At 44.1% G+C, this 22,675-nt stretch overlaps 1 protein-coding gene across 14 annotated transcripts in view; it reads right to left on the reverse strand.

Moving 5' to 3' along the window:
* Nucleotides 1-22,675, reverse strand: part of Garnl3 (GTPase activating RANGAP domain-like 3) — a 145,635-nt gene that overhangs the window by 107,011 nt on the left and 15,949 nt on the right. For 8 of the 14 annotated variants that reach the window (XM_030252276.1, NM_001355201.1, NM_001355200.1 and 5 more), the window contains exon 2: nt 11,618-11,788. The exons of 2 other annotated variants lie outside the window; for them this stretch is intronic. Coding sequence is in view for 7 of the 12 variants with exons in the window: in NM_001355200.1 (NP_001342129.1) it covers nt 11,618-11,788 (171 nt within the window). In the remaining 5 variants the exon portion in view is untranslated. Of the gene's footprint in view, nt 1-11,613; nt 11,789-22,675 lie in introns of all 14 variants that reach the window. 4 more of the 14 variants (XM_011239223.3, XM_006498487.4, XM_030252274.1 and 1 more) reach the window with 2 other exon arrangements.

Below are 22,675 nucleotides of genomic sequence, written 5' to 3' on the forward strand. Positions count from 1 at the left end.
AACTTACGTTCACCCACATGAAAACCTAGCACAGAGGCACACATCTGTAACCCAGCACTGCAAGGATAGAGACAGGTGGATTCCCAGAGCTCACTGGCCAGCCAGGTTTAGTGAGAGACCCTGCCTTAAAAAAAAAAAAAGACAACCACCACCATCAGAGGAAGACATCTTATATTGGGCATCCACACCCACGTGCACATACATACCACACACACACACACACACACACACACACACACTCACACACACACATGCTCAAAGTCTACAGCCCATAGGACTTCCAAAGATGCTTTCCAAGTGCCTGCCACTAGCAGACCCAACTTTTCAATGACAATGTTGGCTTACAAGAGGTCGAGACCGGAGGGAGGTCTTTTGGCTCAGAGTATAATATTTTTGGAAGAAACATTCATTGTTCCACTCTGGCATCTACAAACTCTATGACCAAGTGTTAATATAAAAACTATAATCAGCCAAACAACTATGTTGCTAACCACCTCCTTTAACTGCCTGAATCTTTGAGGAAATACCTCTGTCTTGGTTAGTTTTTACTGTCAATTTGACACAATTCAGAGTCACCTGGGAAGGGGAAACCTCAACTAAAGATTATCTCAGTGAGACTGGCCTGTGGCCATGCCTGTGAGAGGCTGTTTTCATTGGTAACTGATGAGGGAAGGGCTAGCCTGACATGGGCAGCACAATCACCAGGGCCTGGGCTGTGTGAGAAAGATGGCTGAGCATTCAGTGAGCAAGCCAGTCAACAGCACAGCATTCCATGGGTTCTGCTTTGGTTCCTGCCTCCAGGTTCCTTCCCTGATGTCCCTCACTGATGGACTATGACCTGGACATGTAAGCCAAGTAAAATCATTTCATTTGTGCTTGGTATCTTCATTAATCAGGTTGAAAAAAATCTCAAAAGTGAACCTAGATGCCAGGGACTCCGGTGGAGTCAGCTTGACAGATGAAAGTCTGAAAGCTTTCTCATGAGGAAAAAGTTTCAAGGAAACTTACTCCTGGATCTTTGGCTATTTCCCTAACCCATAAAATTAATTTTCCAAACCCACATTAGTCTAGTGTATAGATCCACGTGCACTCTATATAGTATTACCTTATAGTAAATGCCTTTTAAGATTGTATTCTAACATAGCTAAAGCCCTTTTCCAGTGTTCTTAGATTCCAGATAGCAGCAAGGAGCTTAACCCATTCAGTAAACAATTAAGCACTTGCCATTTTACTCAGCTGTTTACAGATAGAGACTAAAAGTCTCACTGAGATAGAAATCTTTTACTACAGGCTTCATTCCATGTCAAGTATAAGTTGATATACTACCCTGATAAGGGGAAACTCTCCAGACAAGATAAGTTTTATTAGACCTAAGAATTTAGAGCTCTGTGATAGCACATTACTCTTAAGGCCTGTCAAGAGTTAACAACCCCCTGATGCTTTTAACCTTAAAGTGTGAAATTCTTGCCTGGCATTAGGCTGATCCTAGGCAGGGCTTGTTATCCCTAATGTAAACATTTAATTAGTCCCTGTAAATTCCTTTCTGCTGTAACTGGTGAATTTCAGTGTATCTTGTCTTTTTGTGATTTGTATCCTCTGATAATTCGTTGTAATATAAGTCTGAAGCTCAACCAGAACATTACATTCAGATTCAACACATCTTTCGTGTATCTGTCTGTCATTTTCATCCAAACTCTTTGTCCATCTGCCTAAGAAATCCCGTTCTTCACAGACCAGGGACCCAGAGTGTCTGTGGCACCTAGACATTTTTAATCTCTTCCATTATGGTCTTAATTTTTCTGACATATAAAATGTACCACCACAATATGCGGTCTCACTCTTTCCCTGCAAAAGTTTTAAAGTTTGCTCTAAGAGTATTTTTGCCTAAATATAGAAATGCCCACTTTGCACTGCCAACTCCTTGATATGCAGCTTCAAGAGTGGGATCTACGCACCTGCAACTTTAACAAAAATATATTCCATCCACGATGCTATTACAGCCCGCGCATCGCTGACAGGCTCCCTTTTCACCCACCGGATGCCAGCACAAGGCACTTCCTCTATAAAACCCCACAAACCACCCCACTCTGTCTCCTTTCCTTGGGTGTATGTGGGGGGGACAGAGGGAGAATTCTGGAGACTCCCAGGTCCACAGACTTAGGCACCATCTGGCGTCCAACCCAGTATCTGTGACTGAGTGTCCCTTACCAGCTACTTCAAAAGGCTCTCCTTGCCCACATTCTGCCCCAAGGGTCTCTATTCTTCCGGTTAAACAGGTTTTCTCTATATCAAGTTGAAATGCAATGCAGCTTAATTTCCGCCAGCTGGTCCTAAATCTACACCCTTTCATTTTTCCTAAACTTCCTCGCCATCACTGACGCCCCCAGCCACCTGTCTAGTCTGGCTCTGCTCCCCTCTCCCTCCAACCCTCCAGCCACACAGCCTTCCTCCCTGTCTTCAACTTGCTGAATTTCTTCTTGCCTTAGGACCTAGAGTGTCCTCTCCAAACTTTGTCTTCTTCATACCCCCTTTCCCTAGGCTAGAAATTACAAAGAGGGGTTTGATTAACATCTGTCTCTTCACCAGAATTTTATCTTGTTGCTTCTGTTTGAGGCTGGATCCTTGGTGTTTGACATAAACCTGGCAGGCTTATCCCTTTATAGCATTTTGTTTTGTCTTGTTTGCTTGCTTGTTTGTTTTAATAATGGTTGGGTAGGTCAATGAGTGAATGTGTGCATGCAGGACCGCCAGTGCTTTGGGGTTCCACAAAACAAATTAAGGTCACTTCTGTGGCATTCTTTCTCATACATGAGAGCTGCCATGCCCTGGAGGTTTCTCCTGCATGGGAAGTTGGGAGTAACCCTGGAGATAGGTCAGCCACACTGCAGAAATGACTAAGGATGGGGCAGGACAGACCCAAAGACCATTCAGAGCTCTCTCTAGGGTCAGGCCCAGAGAGCTCACCCCTGTGCTCATGACACCACAGATTGCTGAAGTGTGCTCAGTTACACAGTGTAAACATGAAATCTGTTTTTGAATCAGACATAAAAATACTATAAGTGCCTAAGGTTAATCAAAACAAAGCGTTTCAGATGTTAATACCAGACCAGTAGTGTAAATGAACAAAGAAAAGGCAGTGTGAGCAATCACAGTGGCTAAATGTCACTTCACCAAAGTTGGTGTTGGGACTGGTGGCTTTCCTAAGAGGCAATGCACCTGAGGCTGATTGACACAACGCTAGAAACTCAATAACCTGCAACCATCAAAATGACCCCAACTGAACTGCTTTAGGATCCTGCGTTTTTCCTGGGCAATGGTGGCGCACACCTTTAGTTCCAGCACTCAGGAGACAGAAGTAGATGGATCTCTGAGTTAGAGGGCCAGCTTGGTCTACAGAGCGAGTTTCAGACCAGCCAGGGCTACACAGACAAACCCTGACTTGGGGTGGGGTGGGGTGGGGTGAGGGTGTTCTTGGATTTCATGCATATAAATTATAGTTTAATGAAAAATCTAAAGTCATGCAAACAAAGACTTAGAAACAAGACTTAGATGCACTAATATGTATACATTTAGAGAAGTTATATACTCATAAAGGTTGCCTGATAATTACTTATCTCTGTCAAGTCCACAAGTAACTAATGCCACGACCTTTGGCAAGAAACAGCCACTTCATGGGCATCAGTAATGACGACAGGATTTGATTAATGAGCTAATTCAGCAGTGCTGGTCACAGTACCTCCCGTTGAATTTAATGAGAGGAGGCGCATGAAAGGACTTATGATGGTGCCATGGTTTGTGGAAAATGTAGGAGAAAGCTACATTTATATAGAGATGGTCACTTTGAGAACGTTCCTAGGTGTCAGGGAGGAAAATTTCCTTCCTCACTCCTTATGCTCGCTCCCTGATGCCTGCACATTGAACTGGCAAAGACAGAGTAATGGGATTAGACGAGGCAAAGACAGCCACTTTTAATTTTATACAGATGGAGGCTTGAAGAAAGGAAAGGAAGAAAGATCAAAGAAACAATTAGATCTGGGCACCTCTTATCACTTTTTTTTTTTTTTTTTTTTTTTTTTTGGTTTTTCGAGACAGGGTTTCTCTGTGTAGCCCTGGCTGTCCTGGAGCTCACTTTGTAGACCAGGCTGGCCTCGAACTCAGAAATCCGCCTGCCTCTGCCTCCCGAGTGCTGGTATTAAAGGCGTGCGCCACCACGCCCGGCTTCTTATCACTTTTAACATAGTGTGGGGAGGAGCCAAAGCGAGAGAGATTTGACATTTCCACGGTGGGCTCTGGTGAGCATGTAGAAGCTGGCGGTGGGCACGGCTCTGTGGTGAGGCTTGTTTAAGCAGACTCATCAGATGCCTTCAGTCTCCATTTGAAAACAGCTGTCCTCTTGGTTCAGGAGAGAAGAGGGGTCATGTCACACGGGGAGAGGAGATGAAGACCCTGCTTTCAGCAAAGGAAGGGAGAGAGCTTCCTGTGTTTTTTTTTTTCTCAGTTACTTTCAGCTCAAAATATTCCTTATGCCAGAGTAGTGTATTGTGATCCCTTTGTAGTCAATACCAATATGTCAAAAATGTAGTCTCAAACAAAAGATAAGTTGTTGAACTGACATGAAGCTTGCCTTGAGTAATGGAGGAGAGAGATGGCCCCGGACTACCTTTTAAAATGGTTTGGGTATTGCATTTAGAGTGTGTAGACTGGATTAGATCCACTCCATGCTGATCTACATGCAGTTTCCCTCCAGGCACACCCAGAGCACACTGTGGGGAAGTGGCTCTTGGTGCTTTTACAGGTCACATCATGAGCCTAAAATGCTTTCCATGATGCTTGCTCTCTAAGCTGCTCTGACTCAGGGACTCCGAAGACAATGAAACTCTGAAGCTCACAGCACAGGGTGTTTGAGAGAAGAGAGGATGCTCTTCAGAGTAAACAGATAAGCTGATCACACAGAAATACAGGAGGCAGAAGTATTAGAACTAAGAACATGCATTACTCTAAGAGATAACAAGAAAGAGCCAGCCACTCCCTAAGGTCAGAGCAGGATTTACAGAAGTGAGTGCTGTGGAGGTGAATTTTGGGTGGAGCCACTGACATAAAGGGCACACTACTGTGAGATCAGCCTTCACACTGTGTCCTTACGGTGTTCTGGTTCTGTACTGACGAGCACCCCAAGTGGGTTTCTGGTCCTTATGGAGTATAAAACTGAAAAGGGCGAGACTTGAATAGTCAAAGGAGAGCCATTCTTAGCAGTGGTATAACCTCCTTAGGGAGAAATGGTAGCTTTTGGCAGTTATTCCTGCAGGGGCTGCAGAGCTCAATCCTGAACTCTGGGCATCCAGAAAGGGGCCAGGCTGTCCTCACAGAAAGCAAGGCCATCTTCTTGCCTGTTTTTAGGTCACACAAAGCAGAACTGAGTCCTCTCTGTGGGCTTCAGTCAGCAGCATCTTTAACTCCATGTCAGTGACTTGCCTTCCCCCTTCAACTCAGGCCACCTCCCTCCCTCCCTCCCTCCCTCCCTCCCTCCCTCCCTCCCTCCCTCCCCCCCTCCCTCCCACCTTCCCCCCTCCCTCCCTGGGCACTTCATCACCCCTGAGTCTACAAATATGACCTCAGCGCTAATAGAACTCCTCACAGCAAAACCTAGCTTAGATCTTTCCATCTGCAAACTGCTAAATACAGTTCAACACATACCCTAGCAGCCCCCCTGAATCAGACTCTGTCGTGATCTCATGAGCCAGACTGCCACCTCTGTCCTGCCATCTGAGGTCTCTCCTTTCCTCTTAGTATCTAGCTAGTCCCCTCCACAGCAACAGCTTTTCAAAACCATGTGGCAGTATCTGTGTATGTGGATCGTGTTCTTCAAAGGGGCAGTGTGCCTCCTTCAAATCTCAGCATCACACAGACACAATCGGGAAACCCCTTCTCCTGCCCCGCTTGCCCTGTGCACAGCAACATGGATGGCTTCTCATCTTATTGCTAGACATGCTGCCGTCCATATTCACAAAGAAGAGAAATACAAATCCACCTTCTTCTACTTCCTTCTAATGCATCAGGGGGTGAATGTTCGGTGTGTTTGAGGGGGCAACGTGTGAAGCCAGGCAAAACTCTGTGGATTGGGATGGGTCCAGGCTGGGATCCATGTGCTACAAGGCTTGCACATCAAAAGCTTTACTCACTGAGCAATTCCACCTGTCTTTCCACCTCTTTTCTGCACGTGTGTGCATGTGTGGTACATGTAATGTACAAGTTCACATGTGTGTGGGTGCGTGCACACATGTGAGCACATGTGTGTGAGCATGCCTGTGGGGGCCAGAGGTTGACATCAGATATCTTCTTCAACCGCTCTCCATATTATATATCGAGGGAAGGCCTCTCAGTTGAACCCAGAGCTCACCAGTTTGGCCATTTTAGCCAGTTTGTTCCAGTAATCTTCTGTTTCCACTTCATGAGTATGGGGTTGTAGGCAAGCCACCATGCTTACCTCTGAACTACACTTGTGTGGCAAGTGCTTTTCCCACTAAACCATCTGCCAGCCCACTATTTCCTTCCCTTAACACAAACAGCAGCACACTACAACCAGCCTCTGCACGCACAGGTTCACATCTGTGGATTCAACCAAATGTAGGCTGAAAATATCTATGATTCCTGCCCCAAATGGTCTCAGCATCAGTACTGAACATAGAAAGACCCCTTTCTCATTCTCTAAACAACACAGCACACATTTACACAGCATTTATATAGAGTTCATGAGTGGTGTTGGAATGACATGATGAATAAGGGAGGAGATACAGAAGTTATAAGCAAACTATGCCCATACATGCAAGGATTTTGCTGTCTGAAGGAGCCCAAGTATCCTAGAATGTGTCTCCCATGGAAAATAAGCCATAAGTGTGCACACGACCCTCCTCGTACCCTTGTTGGAGTTTGGCTTGGTGTACCTTGGTGGTCTTTGCATTATCACGACTGTGCAGTACTCCACTGAATCAAAGCGTCCTATTTTATCCAGCCACTCCTCTGGTTCCTTGGCTTCTGGTGTTTTAGGAGTGTGGATGAGGCCTCAGCATACCCCTGTGGACCTTGCAGTCCCTCCCAGCTTCTTGCCTTCCCTCTGTTATTTCCAATGTGTCTCTTTATTTCCTTAGCACAGACCTGCATTGTTACGATGCCCCTCAACTGGTCTCTTTGCTTCCTCTTAACTGTCACCTCACAGATATTAGTAGGTACGTGCGTGTGCAGGCACTCAATGCAGATAAGTCTATTGAATAAGACACTGGAGAAAGCTGGCTTGAAACCACCCTGGCCTTTCTCTTCTCCATGACTGCAGTCAGAAAGGGAGTGACGGGAGTCAGGCGGATAGATAAACACAAATTTCCTTGTTGTTAGTGTTTTCCTGGTAAAAAATAGGCCAAGCTCTACAGCCAAACAGGCTCCTTCTGCTTCCCCTCAAGATCAGACTCTGATCAACCCTAGGGGAGAGATGCACGTGTAGAGGACAGATGGTGGCTCTGGTGGTGGCCAAGAGAGCTATTGGTTGTCTCATGACCGTCAAGCTCCCGCAGGGGACAGCTAGACAGGCCTCTATACCAACCTCCAGAAGGCTCAGGTAGGTTTTTCCGAATGGAAACAGGAGGCAAAGTACAAGTCCCACCAGCAGATCCAAGAGAGAGTGGGGCAACTCGAGGGGTCTCGTAAGCAGCTCAGTCCCTTCCTATAGTGGGAAGGATTTAAATGTGATCAACTCTCCAGTCTAAAATTCCTGAGTGTCATGTTCAATGGGCTCCCTAGCAGCCCCAGTCATAACACATAAGTCGGACTCTCTCCTGCCTCTACTGCAGGATTGCTAGACTCTGTCCAGTCACTCAGTTTAGGGTCATCTCCTATATCATCTTTCCCATAAAAACACAAAAGAAGGGGAATAGAATGTACCTAATTGTAAACCAAAAGCTTATCACCCAGCACTGCATTTTAAGATAAAGTGGCTTTTCATTAGGAACATGTGTAGTCTTTCAATGCTTTTGAAAGCTTTTTGTTTTTAATGCTTGCATTAAAAACAAAAACAAAACCATTGCTCTGTAGTATGCATTGGTGACAAACTTTCAAATACATGGTAATCTTCCTCAAAAGACCAAACGTAAACTGTCACTGAGCCCTGGGAGAGAAGTGAGTCTGAATTACAGACTTCTTAGATGCGCATGCACCATTACCCCAGTGGGGAAGACTACCTGACAAACAAGAGCTAGAAACAGGAGGGGCGTCCAAGTACAACTTCATCCCTCCTGACTGACATCCTTTTAGGAAGTGCAGCCATCCTTCTGACAACTTCCTTTGTTGTCTCCTCATAGATTGTGCTATAACACCTCTGTAAAGAAATTTTACTTCATGGTCTGATTAGTCATAGATTGGGAGAGTGAAGAATCCCAGAAAGTTGCACCCCTGTATTCCCAGCATGCCTTACTTCTCAGAAATGTGTCATGGCTTCCTAGTCAACATAGTCAACCAGTTCTCACTGCTAAGACTTCTGATGCATTTTTCACCTTCACCCAGATTCCCCACTCCTACCTCTAGGAATTCTCAGTAAACAGATACCATGATCTATGTTTTTGACAAAACCTCCCCAGTTATGCTTGTGGTGAACCATACTACGTCTCTTCAACCACTGGCTTTCATGACCTAGTTACATCCTGTCCTCTGGTCTCCTGGCCACTCCTTTTCTTCTCCAAGGCTGCTCTGCTTACCAAGGCTATCACATTGACCCTTGATGAGGGACACTCCTTGGGAGACCAGGAAGAACCTGTGGCCCAGGCTGGATAACTAGAGCCCTTTCCCAGAGTCTTCTAACTGGGGAGAAATGTTCTCCCCTGAGCTATAAAGATAATCTGGGCTGCCTGAGGTCACGTGTCAGGTGTCAGGTGAGAACACTTGGGTAAGGAGGTAGAGCTGAGATGAGGGGTGGAGGCAGGGGCGGAAGAGTCAAGGACATCCAACATCCTGACAACAGCACTGCAGTCCCTGGATCCCGTCATGTTAGAAGCCAGACCCACTGCTGTCACCAGCCTGGCTAAATGAAGCTTTCTACCCCTTCTCCTGCTTAAGCTAATCTGAGTCAGGTTTCCGTGACTTTAGCTAGTTGACAGCCCCCTCAAGTCCATCTTTTGCCAGCCTTCCAACTTCCACTTTTGAACACACTTGGGATGTGACTAGTTCTCTCTCTCTCACACACACCTTAAACAGTCACTTGCTCTCCTCAAGACCCACTCAGAGCCTCACAGTGCTCCTAAAACTCAGTCACCATCTCCCAGTGAGTCCCTGCTCTGACTTTGCAGGCTTCCTATTACTTTTGAACAACTAAGCTAGCCAGAACAAATCACTCCTCAAACACACTCCAGGACCATCCCGCCTGAGCCTTGCCCATGCTAACATTACCTCCTAGTGCGCCCCTATACACCTCTGCCTATTTAAATCTACTGAAGAGAGAAAATGGGGGGAGGGGTCCCACTGCTTTTCAAGGTCCATTCCTCATTCTCCAAGTCTTTCCTAAGTAGGCCCTATGTCTATATATGCATGGTAACCTCTTCAGCTTGATAGCACTTGCCTTATGCTCTCAGTTTGGCTCTATCTTAGGTTTTGTGTTGTCACATCTTAGGGCCCTGATGCCAGAGCCAGAACTCTGAGGCTCACCCCCTTGCCACCCATGCATATTCAGGTCCATCCTAACATTCCTCCAAAACACTTCTGAGCTCAATCTTTCCCAGGGGAATCCAGCTACCCCACTAGCCATGTGGTCTACCAGATAGCAGCCAACATCTCAACACTAAATAAGCCCTTACCATATTAGCCAGCCTCCACCCCCAACCCCTACCTCAAGGCTGCCAGCTTAGGTGGCTACTTCATTTAGTTTTCTAACTGTCTAATCGCTTTGACCCACCCCTTTATATGTTACTGCATGGCACACTGTGGAACTTTAGTCTACAAAGGAGACCTCTCAGGCCCTGCTTGCTAACTAACTTGCCTGAAATCTGTTGCTGGACAGTCTTGGATTACCTACAACCTGTATGCCAAATTCCCTGCCCTTATAGAACAATGGGGGGTAGGAGGCCCAGCTCTATTTCTTTGGACACTGTTGGTAGCTGAGGCCCTGGGTGAATTATGTATTAAAGTACAACTTAAAGTTCCACTTCAATCGAGGTGACAATGAATCTTCAATTGCCAAAGAGGCAAATTATGGGTGATATGGGAATGGCTTTGAATGGCAGTGGTGACTCAAACCCTTGGGATACACTAGGAAAAAGGCAATCAGGAAGTTCTCTCTGCATAATGCCTTTCCCATTTCCTCTGAAGATTCTCAAAGCTATCAATGGCTCCTAACAATGGGTCTAGATTCCTCAGCTAGGCATGCAAGTGCTCCAGGATTGATCTATGCCGTTTTTCATCATGGTGGTTACAATGTTGCTCATTGGTTACATTGTCTCAATGTTGCTCACAGCTGAGAATCACCTGGAGCTTGTGACCAATTCTAGACATCAGAACTTTGGAGAGACAGTGGAGACTTGTGTAGATTCTCCATAGGTGACTATCATAACAGGCCAGGCTGACAATGGCTGATTTATCACCTGTTGACAATGCTGAAACACACTTTGCTGGATATTAGTCAATGTTCAAAGTAGCCTTAGTGCCCATCGCCTGCCTGACCCAGCTCCTCCCACAATGCAGAGCTCATCCTTCCCCATCCCCCAACACTCACTTCCCCATCAACATTTTCTGATGTTTCTCCTATAGCTTACTCCTCTAGCTAGGCTGTGAGTTCCTTGGAGGCAGGTACCTGAAAATGTCCCCTTTCATCCCTTCCAGGCCCACAGAGTCCCTTGGGGTAGATCTCAGACCTAAGTTGTTTCTTAGGCTTCCTGGATGATTCTGATCCATGCTCTTCCACCTGCTCTTGACTGCCCAAACACTGGGTACAGCAAACCTGACAATTATGTGTTGGATGAACCAAGTATTTCCTCTGTCACATCACTGATTCCCATGAAGAGCTAAGCTTCCCTTTCCTGTAACACCTCCATTCAATCTTCATCTAAAAATATCACATCCTATGGCAAAGGCCTTGGGCACAGAAGCATACAAGAAAACATGGGACATCCCTAAAGCACTTAAAAGTCTCCTGATGTATCAGGTATTTTACAGTTAGCATTAGTATTTCTTCCGTGTTGAAGAAGTTATTTTTTCTTTCCACACACAATCTGATATGGATGGGTAGAGAAGATAACTGCTCCTCTACACAAGGATGCTGCAGACACACAGAAATATTTCCTAAATAGTTACTGAATCAAGACAACCTGTTTCATGGCACTTTTCCCTAGCCTCTTAGAACTGTGCAACAACACACGTAAGGGACTATCTGCCTATGAGCTATAAGTCCCCTAAGGCAGGAACGGGCTACTCTCCTCCTCATGCTCAATACAAGGTTTGGTTAAAGGAGATGCCCAGTGAAAACTGCCGAATATGTAAGGACGACGTCTCAGAAGCGGAACGTTCTCCCAAGGCCCCCACCCCCAACCCCATGTGAAGAGACGGCGAACAAGGGCCACAGCAAGACACTCCTCTTTTACTTACTTACAGGTTGACCTGGGACTCTAGTTCAGGATCTTTTGTTGGCCAAGTCTGAAGGGGCTGGATGCCGAAAGAGAGAGATGACTTCGCTTTCCAGAGGAGGGTTTGTGCCAGCTGACTCCCACAGGACCCCTTGGTCAGTGGATCCATCAGTGGGCCTGGAGGCTGAGGTGCTGTGCTGAGAGAAGGAGAGGGTTATGGTGCTGAGACTCAGCAATAAGGGCAGCCCCACCACAGCTTAAGGACGACAGCCTTAAGGTTCAGGAGGACAACAAGGCACAGTAAACCCTCAGGTGCCAAGCGAGGCTACCGCATGAGCTGTTTGTGATGTTTCTCAGCCACCTGTGTATGGAGGAACTGCTTGGGTACATACCCACCTGTACACACACACACACACACACACACACACACACACACACACACACACGTCAACTGTGATCACATCACCCATTAAAGATAAATCAAAAGGATCTTCCTATGCCTTGTATATGATCTGAGTGTCCTTGAAGGGTTGGTACAGTGCTGAAATGTAATCCCCACTGTGAGTATTAAGAATTTAATCCCGCCAGGCGTGGTGGCGCACACCTTTAATCCCAGCACTCAGAAGGCAGAGGCAGACGGATTTTTGAGTTCCAGGCCAACCTAGTCTACAAAGTGCGTTCCAGGACAGCCAGGGCTACACAGAGAAACTCTGTCTCGAAAACAAAACAAAACAAAAAACAAAAAAAAACAAAACAAAACAAAACAAAAAAAGAATTTAATCCCCACTGTGACACTACTGCATGCAAAGGCAGAACCTTTGGGAAGTGGTTAGGATTAGATGAGGTCACTGATGTTGGCTGGGCCCTCATAAGTGAATCGTGGTTGCCATAGGAGAGGCAGACTCAGAGATATGTACACACACACACACACACACACACACACACACCCTGCATAATCTCAGATTTTTTTTCAGAAAGAAAAGAATAGTGGCCCCTCCTACTTTAATTGTGTCTTAGGGTTTTATTGCTGTGAAGAGACACCATGACCATGATAATTCTTATAAAGGAAACCATTTAATTGGAGATGTCTTACAGTTTCTGAGGTTCAGTCCATTATCATCATGGCAGGAAGCACGGCAGTGCGCAGGCAGACATGGGGCTGGAGAAGGAGCTGAGAGTTCTATATGTTGGTCTGAATGCAGCAGAAAGGAACTGCGTTGCACACTGGGCAGAGTTTGAGCATAGGAGACCTCAAAGCCTGCCTCCACAGTAACACACTTCCTCCAACAAGGCCACAAGTACTCCAATAAAGCCATACCTTCTAATAGTGCCACTCCCTATGGGTCATCATTCAAAAACATGAGTCTATAAGAGCCATACATATTCAAACACACATTCAAATATCCACTCCCTGGTTCCCATAGGCTTGTAGTCATAACATAATGCAAAATGCATTTACACCAACTTCAAAAAGTTCCCACAGTCTATAACAATCTCGACAATATTTAAGAATCTAAAGTTCAAAGTCTCTTCTGAGATTCATGCAATCTCTAAACGATAATTTTCTATAAAATCAAAATAAAAAAGCAGCTCATATATTTCCAACATATCATGAGACAGGATATATATTACCGTTATGAAACATAATGGAAGCACAGTGAGGAAATACTAGATCAAAGCAAGGCCAAAACCAGCTGGGTAAATTCAAAACTCTGCATCTCCAAGTCTTTTGTCAAAGTGCTCTTCAGATCTCCAGCTCCTTTGGTCTTTGTGGGCTGAGCACACTTCTTTCTCTTGGTTGTTTCTACTCCCTGTTAATCACTGTTTTGGCAAGTATACCAAAGCTCTGGCATCGCTAACATCTTGGGGTCTCCAAAGTAATCCAGGCTTTCCAGCTTCATATGATGGCCTCTCTGGACCTCCATTCAGGGACACCTTGCCGCACACCTGGCCCCAGTGGCTTTCTTTAGTTGTAGAGGGAGATTTCATAACCCCTTTCTCCTATTCTTGACTCGAAAGCGAGAACTTGGTGACCAAAGCTGCCGAGTTCTGCTTGCTGGGACTGCAACATGGCCCTCTTGTTCAATTACATCTTCACCAGCTTCCTGGTTTTGGTGGTTTCCTTCACTGACTAAGCTTGGCTGTTTTGGAACTTTCTCTGTAGACAAGGCTGACCTTGAACTCAGAGATCTGCATGCCTCTGTCTCCTGAATGCTAGGGTTAAAAGCTCCGTCTGCTGGGAGTAAAGTCACCACTCCTGGATCTAAACTTTTCTTTAATCCCCTTTCACAAGATGAAAGCTTAGCTGGGTGACATCTTGCCCTGAGGTCACCGCTTCCTTAATTTCATTTAATATCTTTAATCTGCTTATCTCCTTGAATACAAAATTTGGCTCCATTCTACTTCCTGATGCCCCTTTAATCCTTGAGCCACACACTTTGTATTTTTCCTTGCTCAGTTTGCTAAAACATTAGTTACTATGGACAGAGTATATTGTATGCTATTTTGAAATTTTCTTTGCCAGTTCAATTAATCAAAAACTCTTCACTTTAGCCTCAGGAAAAACTTTTTGGACAAGGGCAAAAGCAGCCACATTCTTCACCAAAATATCGCAAGAATGATCTGTAGGCAACATACTCAGAGTCCTTTCCTCTGAAACCTATTAAGCCAGCCCTGCGAAGTTCACAGCACCACTGTCTTTCATCTTCCTACTAGTATGGCCCTTTCAACCACACTTAAAACATTCCATTATTTTCCTAATTTAAAGTTTGAAAATCCACATTCCTCCAAACAAAAGCATGGTTAGGGCTATCAAAACAATACCCCAGTCCCTGGTACCAACTTCTGTCTTAGCATTCCCATTGCGGTGAAGAGATACCATAGCCATGACAATTGTTGCTGTTGTTGTTTGTTTGTTTGTTTGTTTGTTTTTGTTTTTTGAGACAGGGTTTCTCTGTGTAGCCCTGGCTGTCTTGGAACTCACTCTGTAGACCAGGCTGGCCTCGAACTCAGAAACCTGCCTGCCTCTGCCTCCCGAGTGCTAGGATTAAAGGCGTGGGCCACCACCGCCAGGCATGACAACTTTTATAAAAGAAAACATTTAACTGGGAATGGCTTACAGTTTCAGAAGTTTAGTCCATTATCATCATGGCAGGAAGCATGGCAGTATCCAGGCAGAAATGGTGCTGGAGAAAGGGTTGACAGTTCTACATATTGATCTGAAGGCAGCAGAAGGGGATTGTGTTCCACACTGGGTGGAGCTTGAGCATAGGAGGCCTTAAGGCTTGCTCCTACAATGATACACTTCTTCCAATATGGTCTCACCTCCTAATAATGCTACTCCCTATGGGCCAAACATTCAAAGACATGATTCTATAAGGGTCATACCTATTCAGAGCACCACAGATTGGAACTGAGAACCAAAATAAACCACATTTCTTTTATAAAGTGACCCAGTCAACAGTATTTTGTTATGGAAATGAACACTTTATATCTAAAAAAAATCACCAGCTCACTTATGCAAAAGGCAATACTGACTGAGGAAGGAAAGCCATGTCTACAGTGCTTTATGAGACTAGCAATGGTGGGGTCTAATGCCACCACTCCTGTTGTCCAGCAGTACTCTTGGTTCATCTGATGTCAAGTTTAAACAGCCATGAGGAATAGAGAAATGGCTCAGTGGTTAAGAGCACTCACTACTCTTGCAGAGGACCTGGGTTCTATTCCTAGCACCCACATGGTGGCTCACAACCATTTGTCACTTTAGGAAATCTAGTGCCCTCTTCTGAATCAGGCACACAAATGGTGCACAGACATATATTCAGGAAAAACATTTGTATATATGAATTAAATTAATCTTAAAAAGTTTTGAAGCCATGAATAGCCATAAAAGGGCTCAAGACTGACAACAGAACTAGAGACACAAGGAACCGAAGCCCTCTTCAGGAGTAACAGCATCTAGTATGTAAGCAGCACAAGCCTGTTGACTTGGCAAATGGATTGTGCATAACAATACACACTGAGAAGGGCACTCCTGAGATGTGCCTGTTCTTCTTCATACAGCACCCAGAGGGAAGTGGGACAGGATGTTCTGGGAAGGAGGGGCTGGTCTGCTAGGAAGGCAGCAGCCATGTTCTCTCTGACTGGAATGATTTCAATTAGTAGCATCTTCACTCAGCTCAACCTCAAGTAAAAGACAACTGAGTCCAATTACTGGGAAATGGAAAAATAAAAAGAAGGAGCGAGAACTCATCACTCAGGTACCTTGAAGCCTTGTTCTGGGGCTATGGTCACTCATATTTGGTTCAAAATAAACCATTTTCTTAGTCTCTTCGAAAAAAAAAAAAGCAATCTTTAATAGCATTTGGTCAAGAGGTGCTTTTTAACTGAATTTTCCTGGAAAAACTGTGATGAGGGAGCAGGCTGGAGAGCTAGAGGGTCTGGGCAGTGTCACTTGTGAGAGGTCTACACAGGGAGCTATGTGCCTTTGGGTATTTGGAATCAGATAGGCATTGTCCACTCTGAGCTGCTCCAGAAACTGCTAAGAAGATCTGTCTTAGTTAGGGTTTCTATTCCTGCACAAAACATCATGACCAAGAAGCAAGTTGGGGAGGAAAAGGTTTATTCATCTTATATTTCCACATTGCTGTTCATCACCAAAGGAAGTCAGAACTGGAACTCACACAGGGCAGGAACCTGGAGCAGGAGTTGATGCAGAGGCCATGGAGGGATGCTGCTTAATTGGTTGCTTTCCCTGGCTTGTTCAGCCTGCCTTCTTAAAGAACCCAGAACCACCAGCCCAGGGATGGCACCACCCACCATGGGCTGGGCTCTCCCTCCTTGATCACTAATTGAGAAAATGCCTTACAGCTGGATCTCATGGAGGCATTTCATCAAGGGAGGCTCCTTTCTCTGTGATAACTCCAGCTTGTGTCAAGTTGACAAACAAAACCAGCCAGTACAAGGTCCCAGACTGAGACATGCTTTTTTTTTTTTTTTTAAAGTCATTCTAGAGCTATGCCTAATGCAGAAGCAATCCACATCCACTGTGCCCCTCCGGTCCCTTTGACCATTCTCTTGCTAAGACCCTCTGGTGTTCCTTCTTTGTAAGGGATGATCCAGCTCTCCCATCACCTTTTCTGGGCTAGAGAAGCTACCTGCTGTACAACTGACCGTCAAGTCCGCTAGCCTCCCCTGTTAATCTTACAGCAGCTAAGTAGACACAAAGGCTCAAGCCTCTCGCCTGTGGCAAAAGATAAAGAGCTATTCTGGTACATGAACAGTTCTTGTGCGTGTGTGCGTGCATGTGGCATGTATGTGTATGCATTCGTATGTGTACAGGACTGTGTGGAGGCTAGAGGTTGACATCAGGTACTTCCTCAGTTGCTCTATACCACCTCTTTAAAGAGTTATTTATGTGCATGACTGATTTCCTGCATGTAGATATGGGCACCATGTGTATGACTGGTGACTGCATTTGTGAGCCACCATGTCCTGGATGCTGGGAACCAAACCCAGGTTCTCTGAAAAAACAGTAAGCGCTCTTAACTGCTGATCCATCTCTCCAGTCCCTACATTGTATGCTTCAAGACAGGGTCTCTTACTGAGTCTGGAGCTCACTGAATGCCTACACTGGATGGCTAGGAAGATCCAAAGATCCTCCCATCTCTGCCTTCCCAGTACTGGGATTATAGGCACATACTGTAATGGATGCTGCATGTGTGCTCTTGGGTCCTCATGCTTGCACAGCAAGAAGTTCTCTGAGTCTGCTTTGTCCCCGAGGCTCAGTGTCACCAGAGTTTGTTGTTACTTTAGCGATAAAACAATGAATAAATAAATAAATAAATAAATAAGGCAGAGCTTCAAAACAAGAGGTGCATTTTCTTCTCAACACTTGAGATTTCTTTCCATTACAAAGATCAAACTTGCATGCAAAAGACTGACAACATGCTCTCCAAGCCCAACAAGGGGTGGAGTAGCAGCAGGAAACTGAGTGAGGCTTCAGGTTCAAGCATAGTCCTATAAAGGGACAGCTGGATGGAACTGTGTTGCTCATCTTGCTGGCCACTTTGACCACATATGCCTACTAAACAGCTGAAATGGGGACAGTCGAATGGGGGCTGTATAGGTGTAATGTGTGCATTCAGTGTTTCTGGAAGACTTAGTACAATTGACACACACACATCTCACTGATAATTTCTTACACTGATTACATGTTAAAATCTCCGTGTTACATATATATGTGTGTGGTGGACATGTGCAGTCCAGAGGTTAACATTGAATGCCTTCCTCTGTTGCTCTCTACCTTATGTTTTGAGACAGAATCTCTCACTTAACTTGGACTTCAGTGATTTGGCAAGACTAGTTAGCCAAAAAGCCCTGGAATCATCCTGTCTCTACCTCTCAGAGCTAGGATTATAGGTATGCCCTGCTGTGCTCATCTGGCTTCTTACATGGGTACTGGAAATCTGACCTCAGTCCTCATTTTTGCATATCAAATACATTACTGACTGAGCCATCTCCCCAGCCCTAGGATTCTTTTTAATGTGGCTAGTAGAAAATGTAAAATTCCATATGTGACTCATTGTCTGTTTCACACAGTGCTGCTCAAGGAGAGATGGTGCCTTAAAGTTTTCTCTATCTGAGATAAGAAGCTAGGGGATCATTATCCTGCAGCATCAGTCCTTGGCTGAGGACCACTTGCTTATTAGGGTTTCTGTATCTGTGACAGAACACTATGACCAAAAGCAACTTAGGGAGGCAAGTGTTTACTACTTCTTACAGGTTGCAGCCCATTGTCCAGGAAAGTCAGGACAGAAAGGCAGGCAAGAGCTGATGTAGAGGCCATGGAGGAGTACTGCTTACTGGTTTGCTCATTATGGCTTGCTAGCCTGCTTTCTTATAGCACTCAGGACCACCAGCCCAGGGATGACTCTACCCACAATGGCTGAATCTTTCCATTCACTAATTAAGAACATACACTATAGACTTGCTTCCAGGTAAATCTTTTTTTTTTAAGATTTATTTATTTATTATATGTAAGTACACTGTAGCTATCTTCAGATGCACCAGAAGAGGGCATCCAATTTCATTACAGATGGTTGTGAGCCACCATATGGTTGCTGGGATTTGAACTCAGGACCTTCGGGAAAGCAATCAGTGCTCTTAACCGCTGAGCCATCTCTCCAGCCCCCAGGTAAATCTTGGCTGTTATTAAATGAACATAATGTCTTTTTGTTTGTTGGTTTGATTATTTTTATTTTTAGTAGAGCTTTAAAATCTTGGCTTTTACTGTGGTACAAACCCAAAATAAGAACAATTTTTAGACACTGGAGTTCATTGTAATAAGGCTGTACTTCAATGTCTCTCACATCACCAAAGGATTTTACCTCCATAGTAGCTAAGCTAAGAGTTGACAGTTCTGCTGCGCCAAGGAATGAATTGTAGGCACGATTATTTGGGTACAGATTTCCTGCTATGGTCAAAGCTATTGGACTTGAGTGATTGTCATCATTCTCCGCCCACAGGGAACAGGTTACATTCATTTAAGAAATGGTGTGTGTATTAAGATGGTCTATCCATGAAGCCATTCATCAACTGTTTCAATGAACCATGATTCTGCTTGGAGGGTGGCATAGACATGAGGTGAGGGTAAGATTCTGGTTCATTGGCTGTGATGATTTTGAAAAGTATTCATCTCAGAAAAAGAGTAACTTATAAGGTCCTCTTCTTCAAAATTGATACAATAATTATAAATATCAAGCAAAACATTCAGTCTCACCCTTTGTTGTTCTCTTACAAGCCACCTCCCAAATTAATTGTCTACAGTTTTTTTGGCTGTATAAATAATTTTGAGATATGTAAGCTGTTTTGAAAACCATAGTATAGTGTAAAAACATCAAATAAACAATCCTACTAATAAGAGAGGCTGAGATAGGAGAAGCATGATTTCAAGATCATTATGTGGTATGCAGCAAGACCTTGTCATGTACAAACAAGCAGAAAGTGTATATGGGTTGTACACTATTGGACCTATTTCTCCAATTACCAAATTAGAGCGATCACTGGATGGCATCCAACAAATTTCTAATTCCTCATATTTTTTAATTTTAGTCGATTAGGATATGTTGATAATATTAATTTTCATATTAAGAGATATTAAGGAAAAGTGATTTTACTTTCTGTTATTTTTGTTGTTAGAGGTGGAATTATGTTTATGTAGGCTTGTTGAATGATTACTTTCTTGCTTTTTCTAGGGTATAGTTTTGCTCCTTGTACTGGTGTTTTCCATCTATTATTCTTTGTAGGGCTGGACTTGTGGAAAGATACTGTGTAAATTTGGTTTTGTCATGGAATATCTTTTTTTCTCTGTCTATCATATTTGAGAGTTTTGCTGGGTATAGTAGTCTGGGCTGGCATTTGTGTTCTCTTAGGGTCTGTATGACATATGCCCAGGATCTTCTAGCTTTCATAGTCTCTGGTGAGAAGTCTGGTGTAATTCTGATAGGTCTGCCTTTATATGTTACTTGACCTTTCTTCCCTACTGCTTTTAAAATTCTCTCTTTGTTTAGTGCATTTGGTGTTTTGATTATTATGTGACACGAGGAATTTCTTTTCTGGTCCAGTCTATTTGGAGTTCTGTAGGCTTCTTGTATGTTCATGGGCATCTTTCTTTAGGTTAGGGAAGTTTTCTTCTATAATTTTGTTGAAGAGATCTACTGGCCCTTTAAGTTGAGAATCTTCACTCTCTTCTATCCCTATTATCCTTAGTTTGGTCTTCTCATTGTATCCTGGATTTTCTGGGTGTTTTGGGTTAGGAGCTTTTTGCATCTTCTTTGACTGTTGTGTCAATGTTTTCTATGGTACCTTCTGCACCTGAGATTCTCTCTTCTATCTCTTGTATTCTGTTGGTGATGCTTGCATCTATGACTCCTGATCTCTTTCCTAGGTTTTCTAACTCCAGAGTTGTCTACTTTGTGATTTCTTTATTGTTTCTAGTTCCATTTTTAGATCCTGGATGGTTTTGTTCACTTCCTGAGCCCGTTTGATTGTGTTTTCCTGTAATTCTTTAAGGGATTTTTGTGTTTCCTTTTTAAGGACTTCTAGTTGTTTACCTGTGTTCTCCTGTATTTTTTAAGGGAGTTATTTATGTTCTTCTTAAAGTCCTCTATCATCATCATGAGAAGTGATTTTAGATCTGAATCTTGCTTTTCTGGTATGATGGTATATCCAGGACTTGCTATGGTGGGAGAATTGGGTTCTGATGATGCCAAGTAACCTTGGTTTCTGTTGCTCATGTTCTTATGCTTGCCTCCCACCATCTGGTTATCTCTAGTGCTACCTGCCCTGGCTTTATCTGACTGGAGTTTGTCCTTCCTGTGATCCTGGTTGTGTCAGAACTCCTCAGAGTCAAGCTGTCTCAGTGATCCTGTAATTCTTTGATTCTGAGATCCTGGGTGTGTCAGAGCTCCTGGGAGTCAAGCTACCTCTGAGACCCTGAGATCCTGGTATGACCAAGCTCCTGGGATCCTGGGTGTATTAAAGCGCCTGGGAGCGGACCTTCCTCTGGGTGTTATAGGACTGGCTTCGGAGTTTGCGCAAAAGATCTGCTCAGGGCACTGGCCCAGACTGGAAGGAACTTGTGCCACTGATCTGGTGGAGTTCCTGTGTGCCTGGGTCCCATTGGTTCCAGTTACTCCCAGTGTTGGGAGAGATGTTGTGTCCTCCTCACCTCCAAATTCTTAATATTTAACCAGGCATAGTGGCACATGCTTTTAATCCTAGCACATTGGAGGAAGAGGCAGGTGGGGTCTCTGTGAATGTGAGGCTAGCCTGGTCTACATAGTGTGTTTCAGGACAGCCAGAGCTACATAGCGAGGCCATGCCAAAAATAAAACAAAAGAAGAACAAGACAAATACTTTAAAACAAATACTTTAAAGTTCAGTCTCTTAAAATATCCAGTCTTTTAAAGTTCAAGCATCTCTAAAATATCTGTAGTCTCTTTAAAATATCTAAAATCTCTCTTAAAACTCCAAAGTCTCTCCAAAACTCCAAAATCTCTAAAATTTCAGTCTCTTAAATTGTGGAATCCCGTATGATTAAAAAAAAAGTTAAATACCTTCTTATTTCAAGAGTGAAGAAACAGGGCAGTTACAATCTTCAACAGTGTGAATAGTGTGCCTATCAGTGTTTGAGACTGACTCAGGATCCTCTGGGCCACCAATATCCTTGGTGTACCTCCATTTCTCTAGCTCTGCCATCCACAGTACACTCAGGCTAGCTCCACCCCAGGACTGCTGTCATCTTTGTACCTCGGTTGTACCATGGTACTGTTATCTCCAAAATGTTGGGGGTCTCTGCTGCAATTGGGTAGTATTTTCACCAATAGTTCCTTGTGGGTTCTTGTAAGGGACTCTAAGCCTGTTACATGATGCCAAGATTCAACTTCTCTCCGTGACTGTCAATTCTGGAGCTTCATCTGTAACTGGCCTCTCTAAGCACTAAGTTTCAGCTGCTCTCCATGACCCTTTCATGCCTTCAAAAGCAGTATCAGCTGAGAGACTCTTACAATTACCAAGTTTAGCTGCCAGCATGAGAAGCAGCCCTGCCCTGTCTGGACCACAAATATTCCCAAATATACAATCTTAGATGGCACTGGTCTCTTCTTAATCACTGCTAATTTCTCAGCTCCAGCTAACCCACAAAGTGAAGGTTTCACTTCCGTTGTGCTTGTCTCTTATTAATTACAGCTGACTCTTAATCTCCAACTAACTGGACACCATATTTTCTAACACAAAATATCAAATAGTCCCTCTAGTCTTTAAGCAACTCTTCAACTTTCCTCTGAAATTTCTCTCAGCATTATCTTTTAAGTTTCTAAAAGCTCTGAATACCTGTGTTCTCTTGTATTTCTTTAAGGGAGTATTTTATACTTCCCCATCCCAAACTTCTAGTTTTTCACAATCCTTCCTGAAACATGGCCATTCTGTTATATCAATGCTCTATTCCAGGTACCAATTTCTGTATCTGTTGTTGCTCTTAATTCTGTGACAAACACAATGACCAAAAATAACTCGGGAAGTAA

This window comes from Mus musculus, chromosome 2 (assembly GCF_000001635.26).
Source record: "Mus musculus strain C57BL/6J chromosome 2, GRCm38.p6 C57BL/6J".
Taxonomy (NCBI): domain Eukaryota; kingdom Metazoa; phylum Chordata; class Mammalia; order Rodentia; family Muridae; genus Mus; species Mus musculus.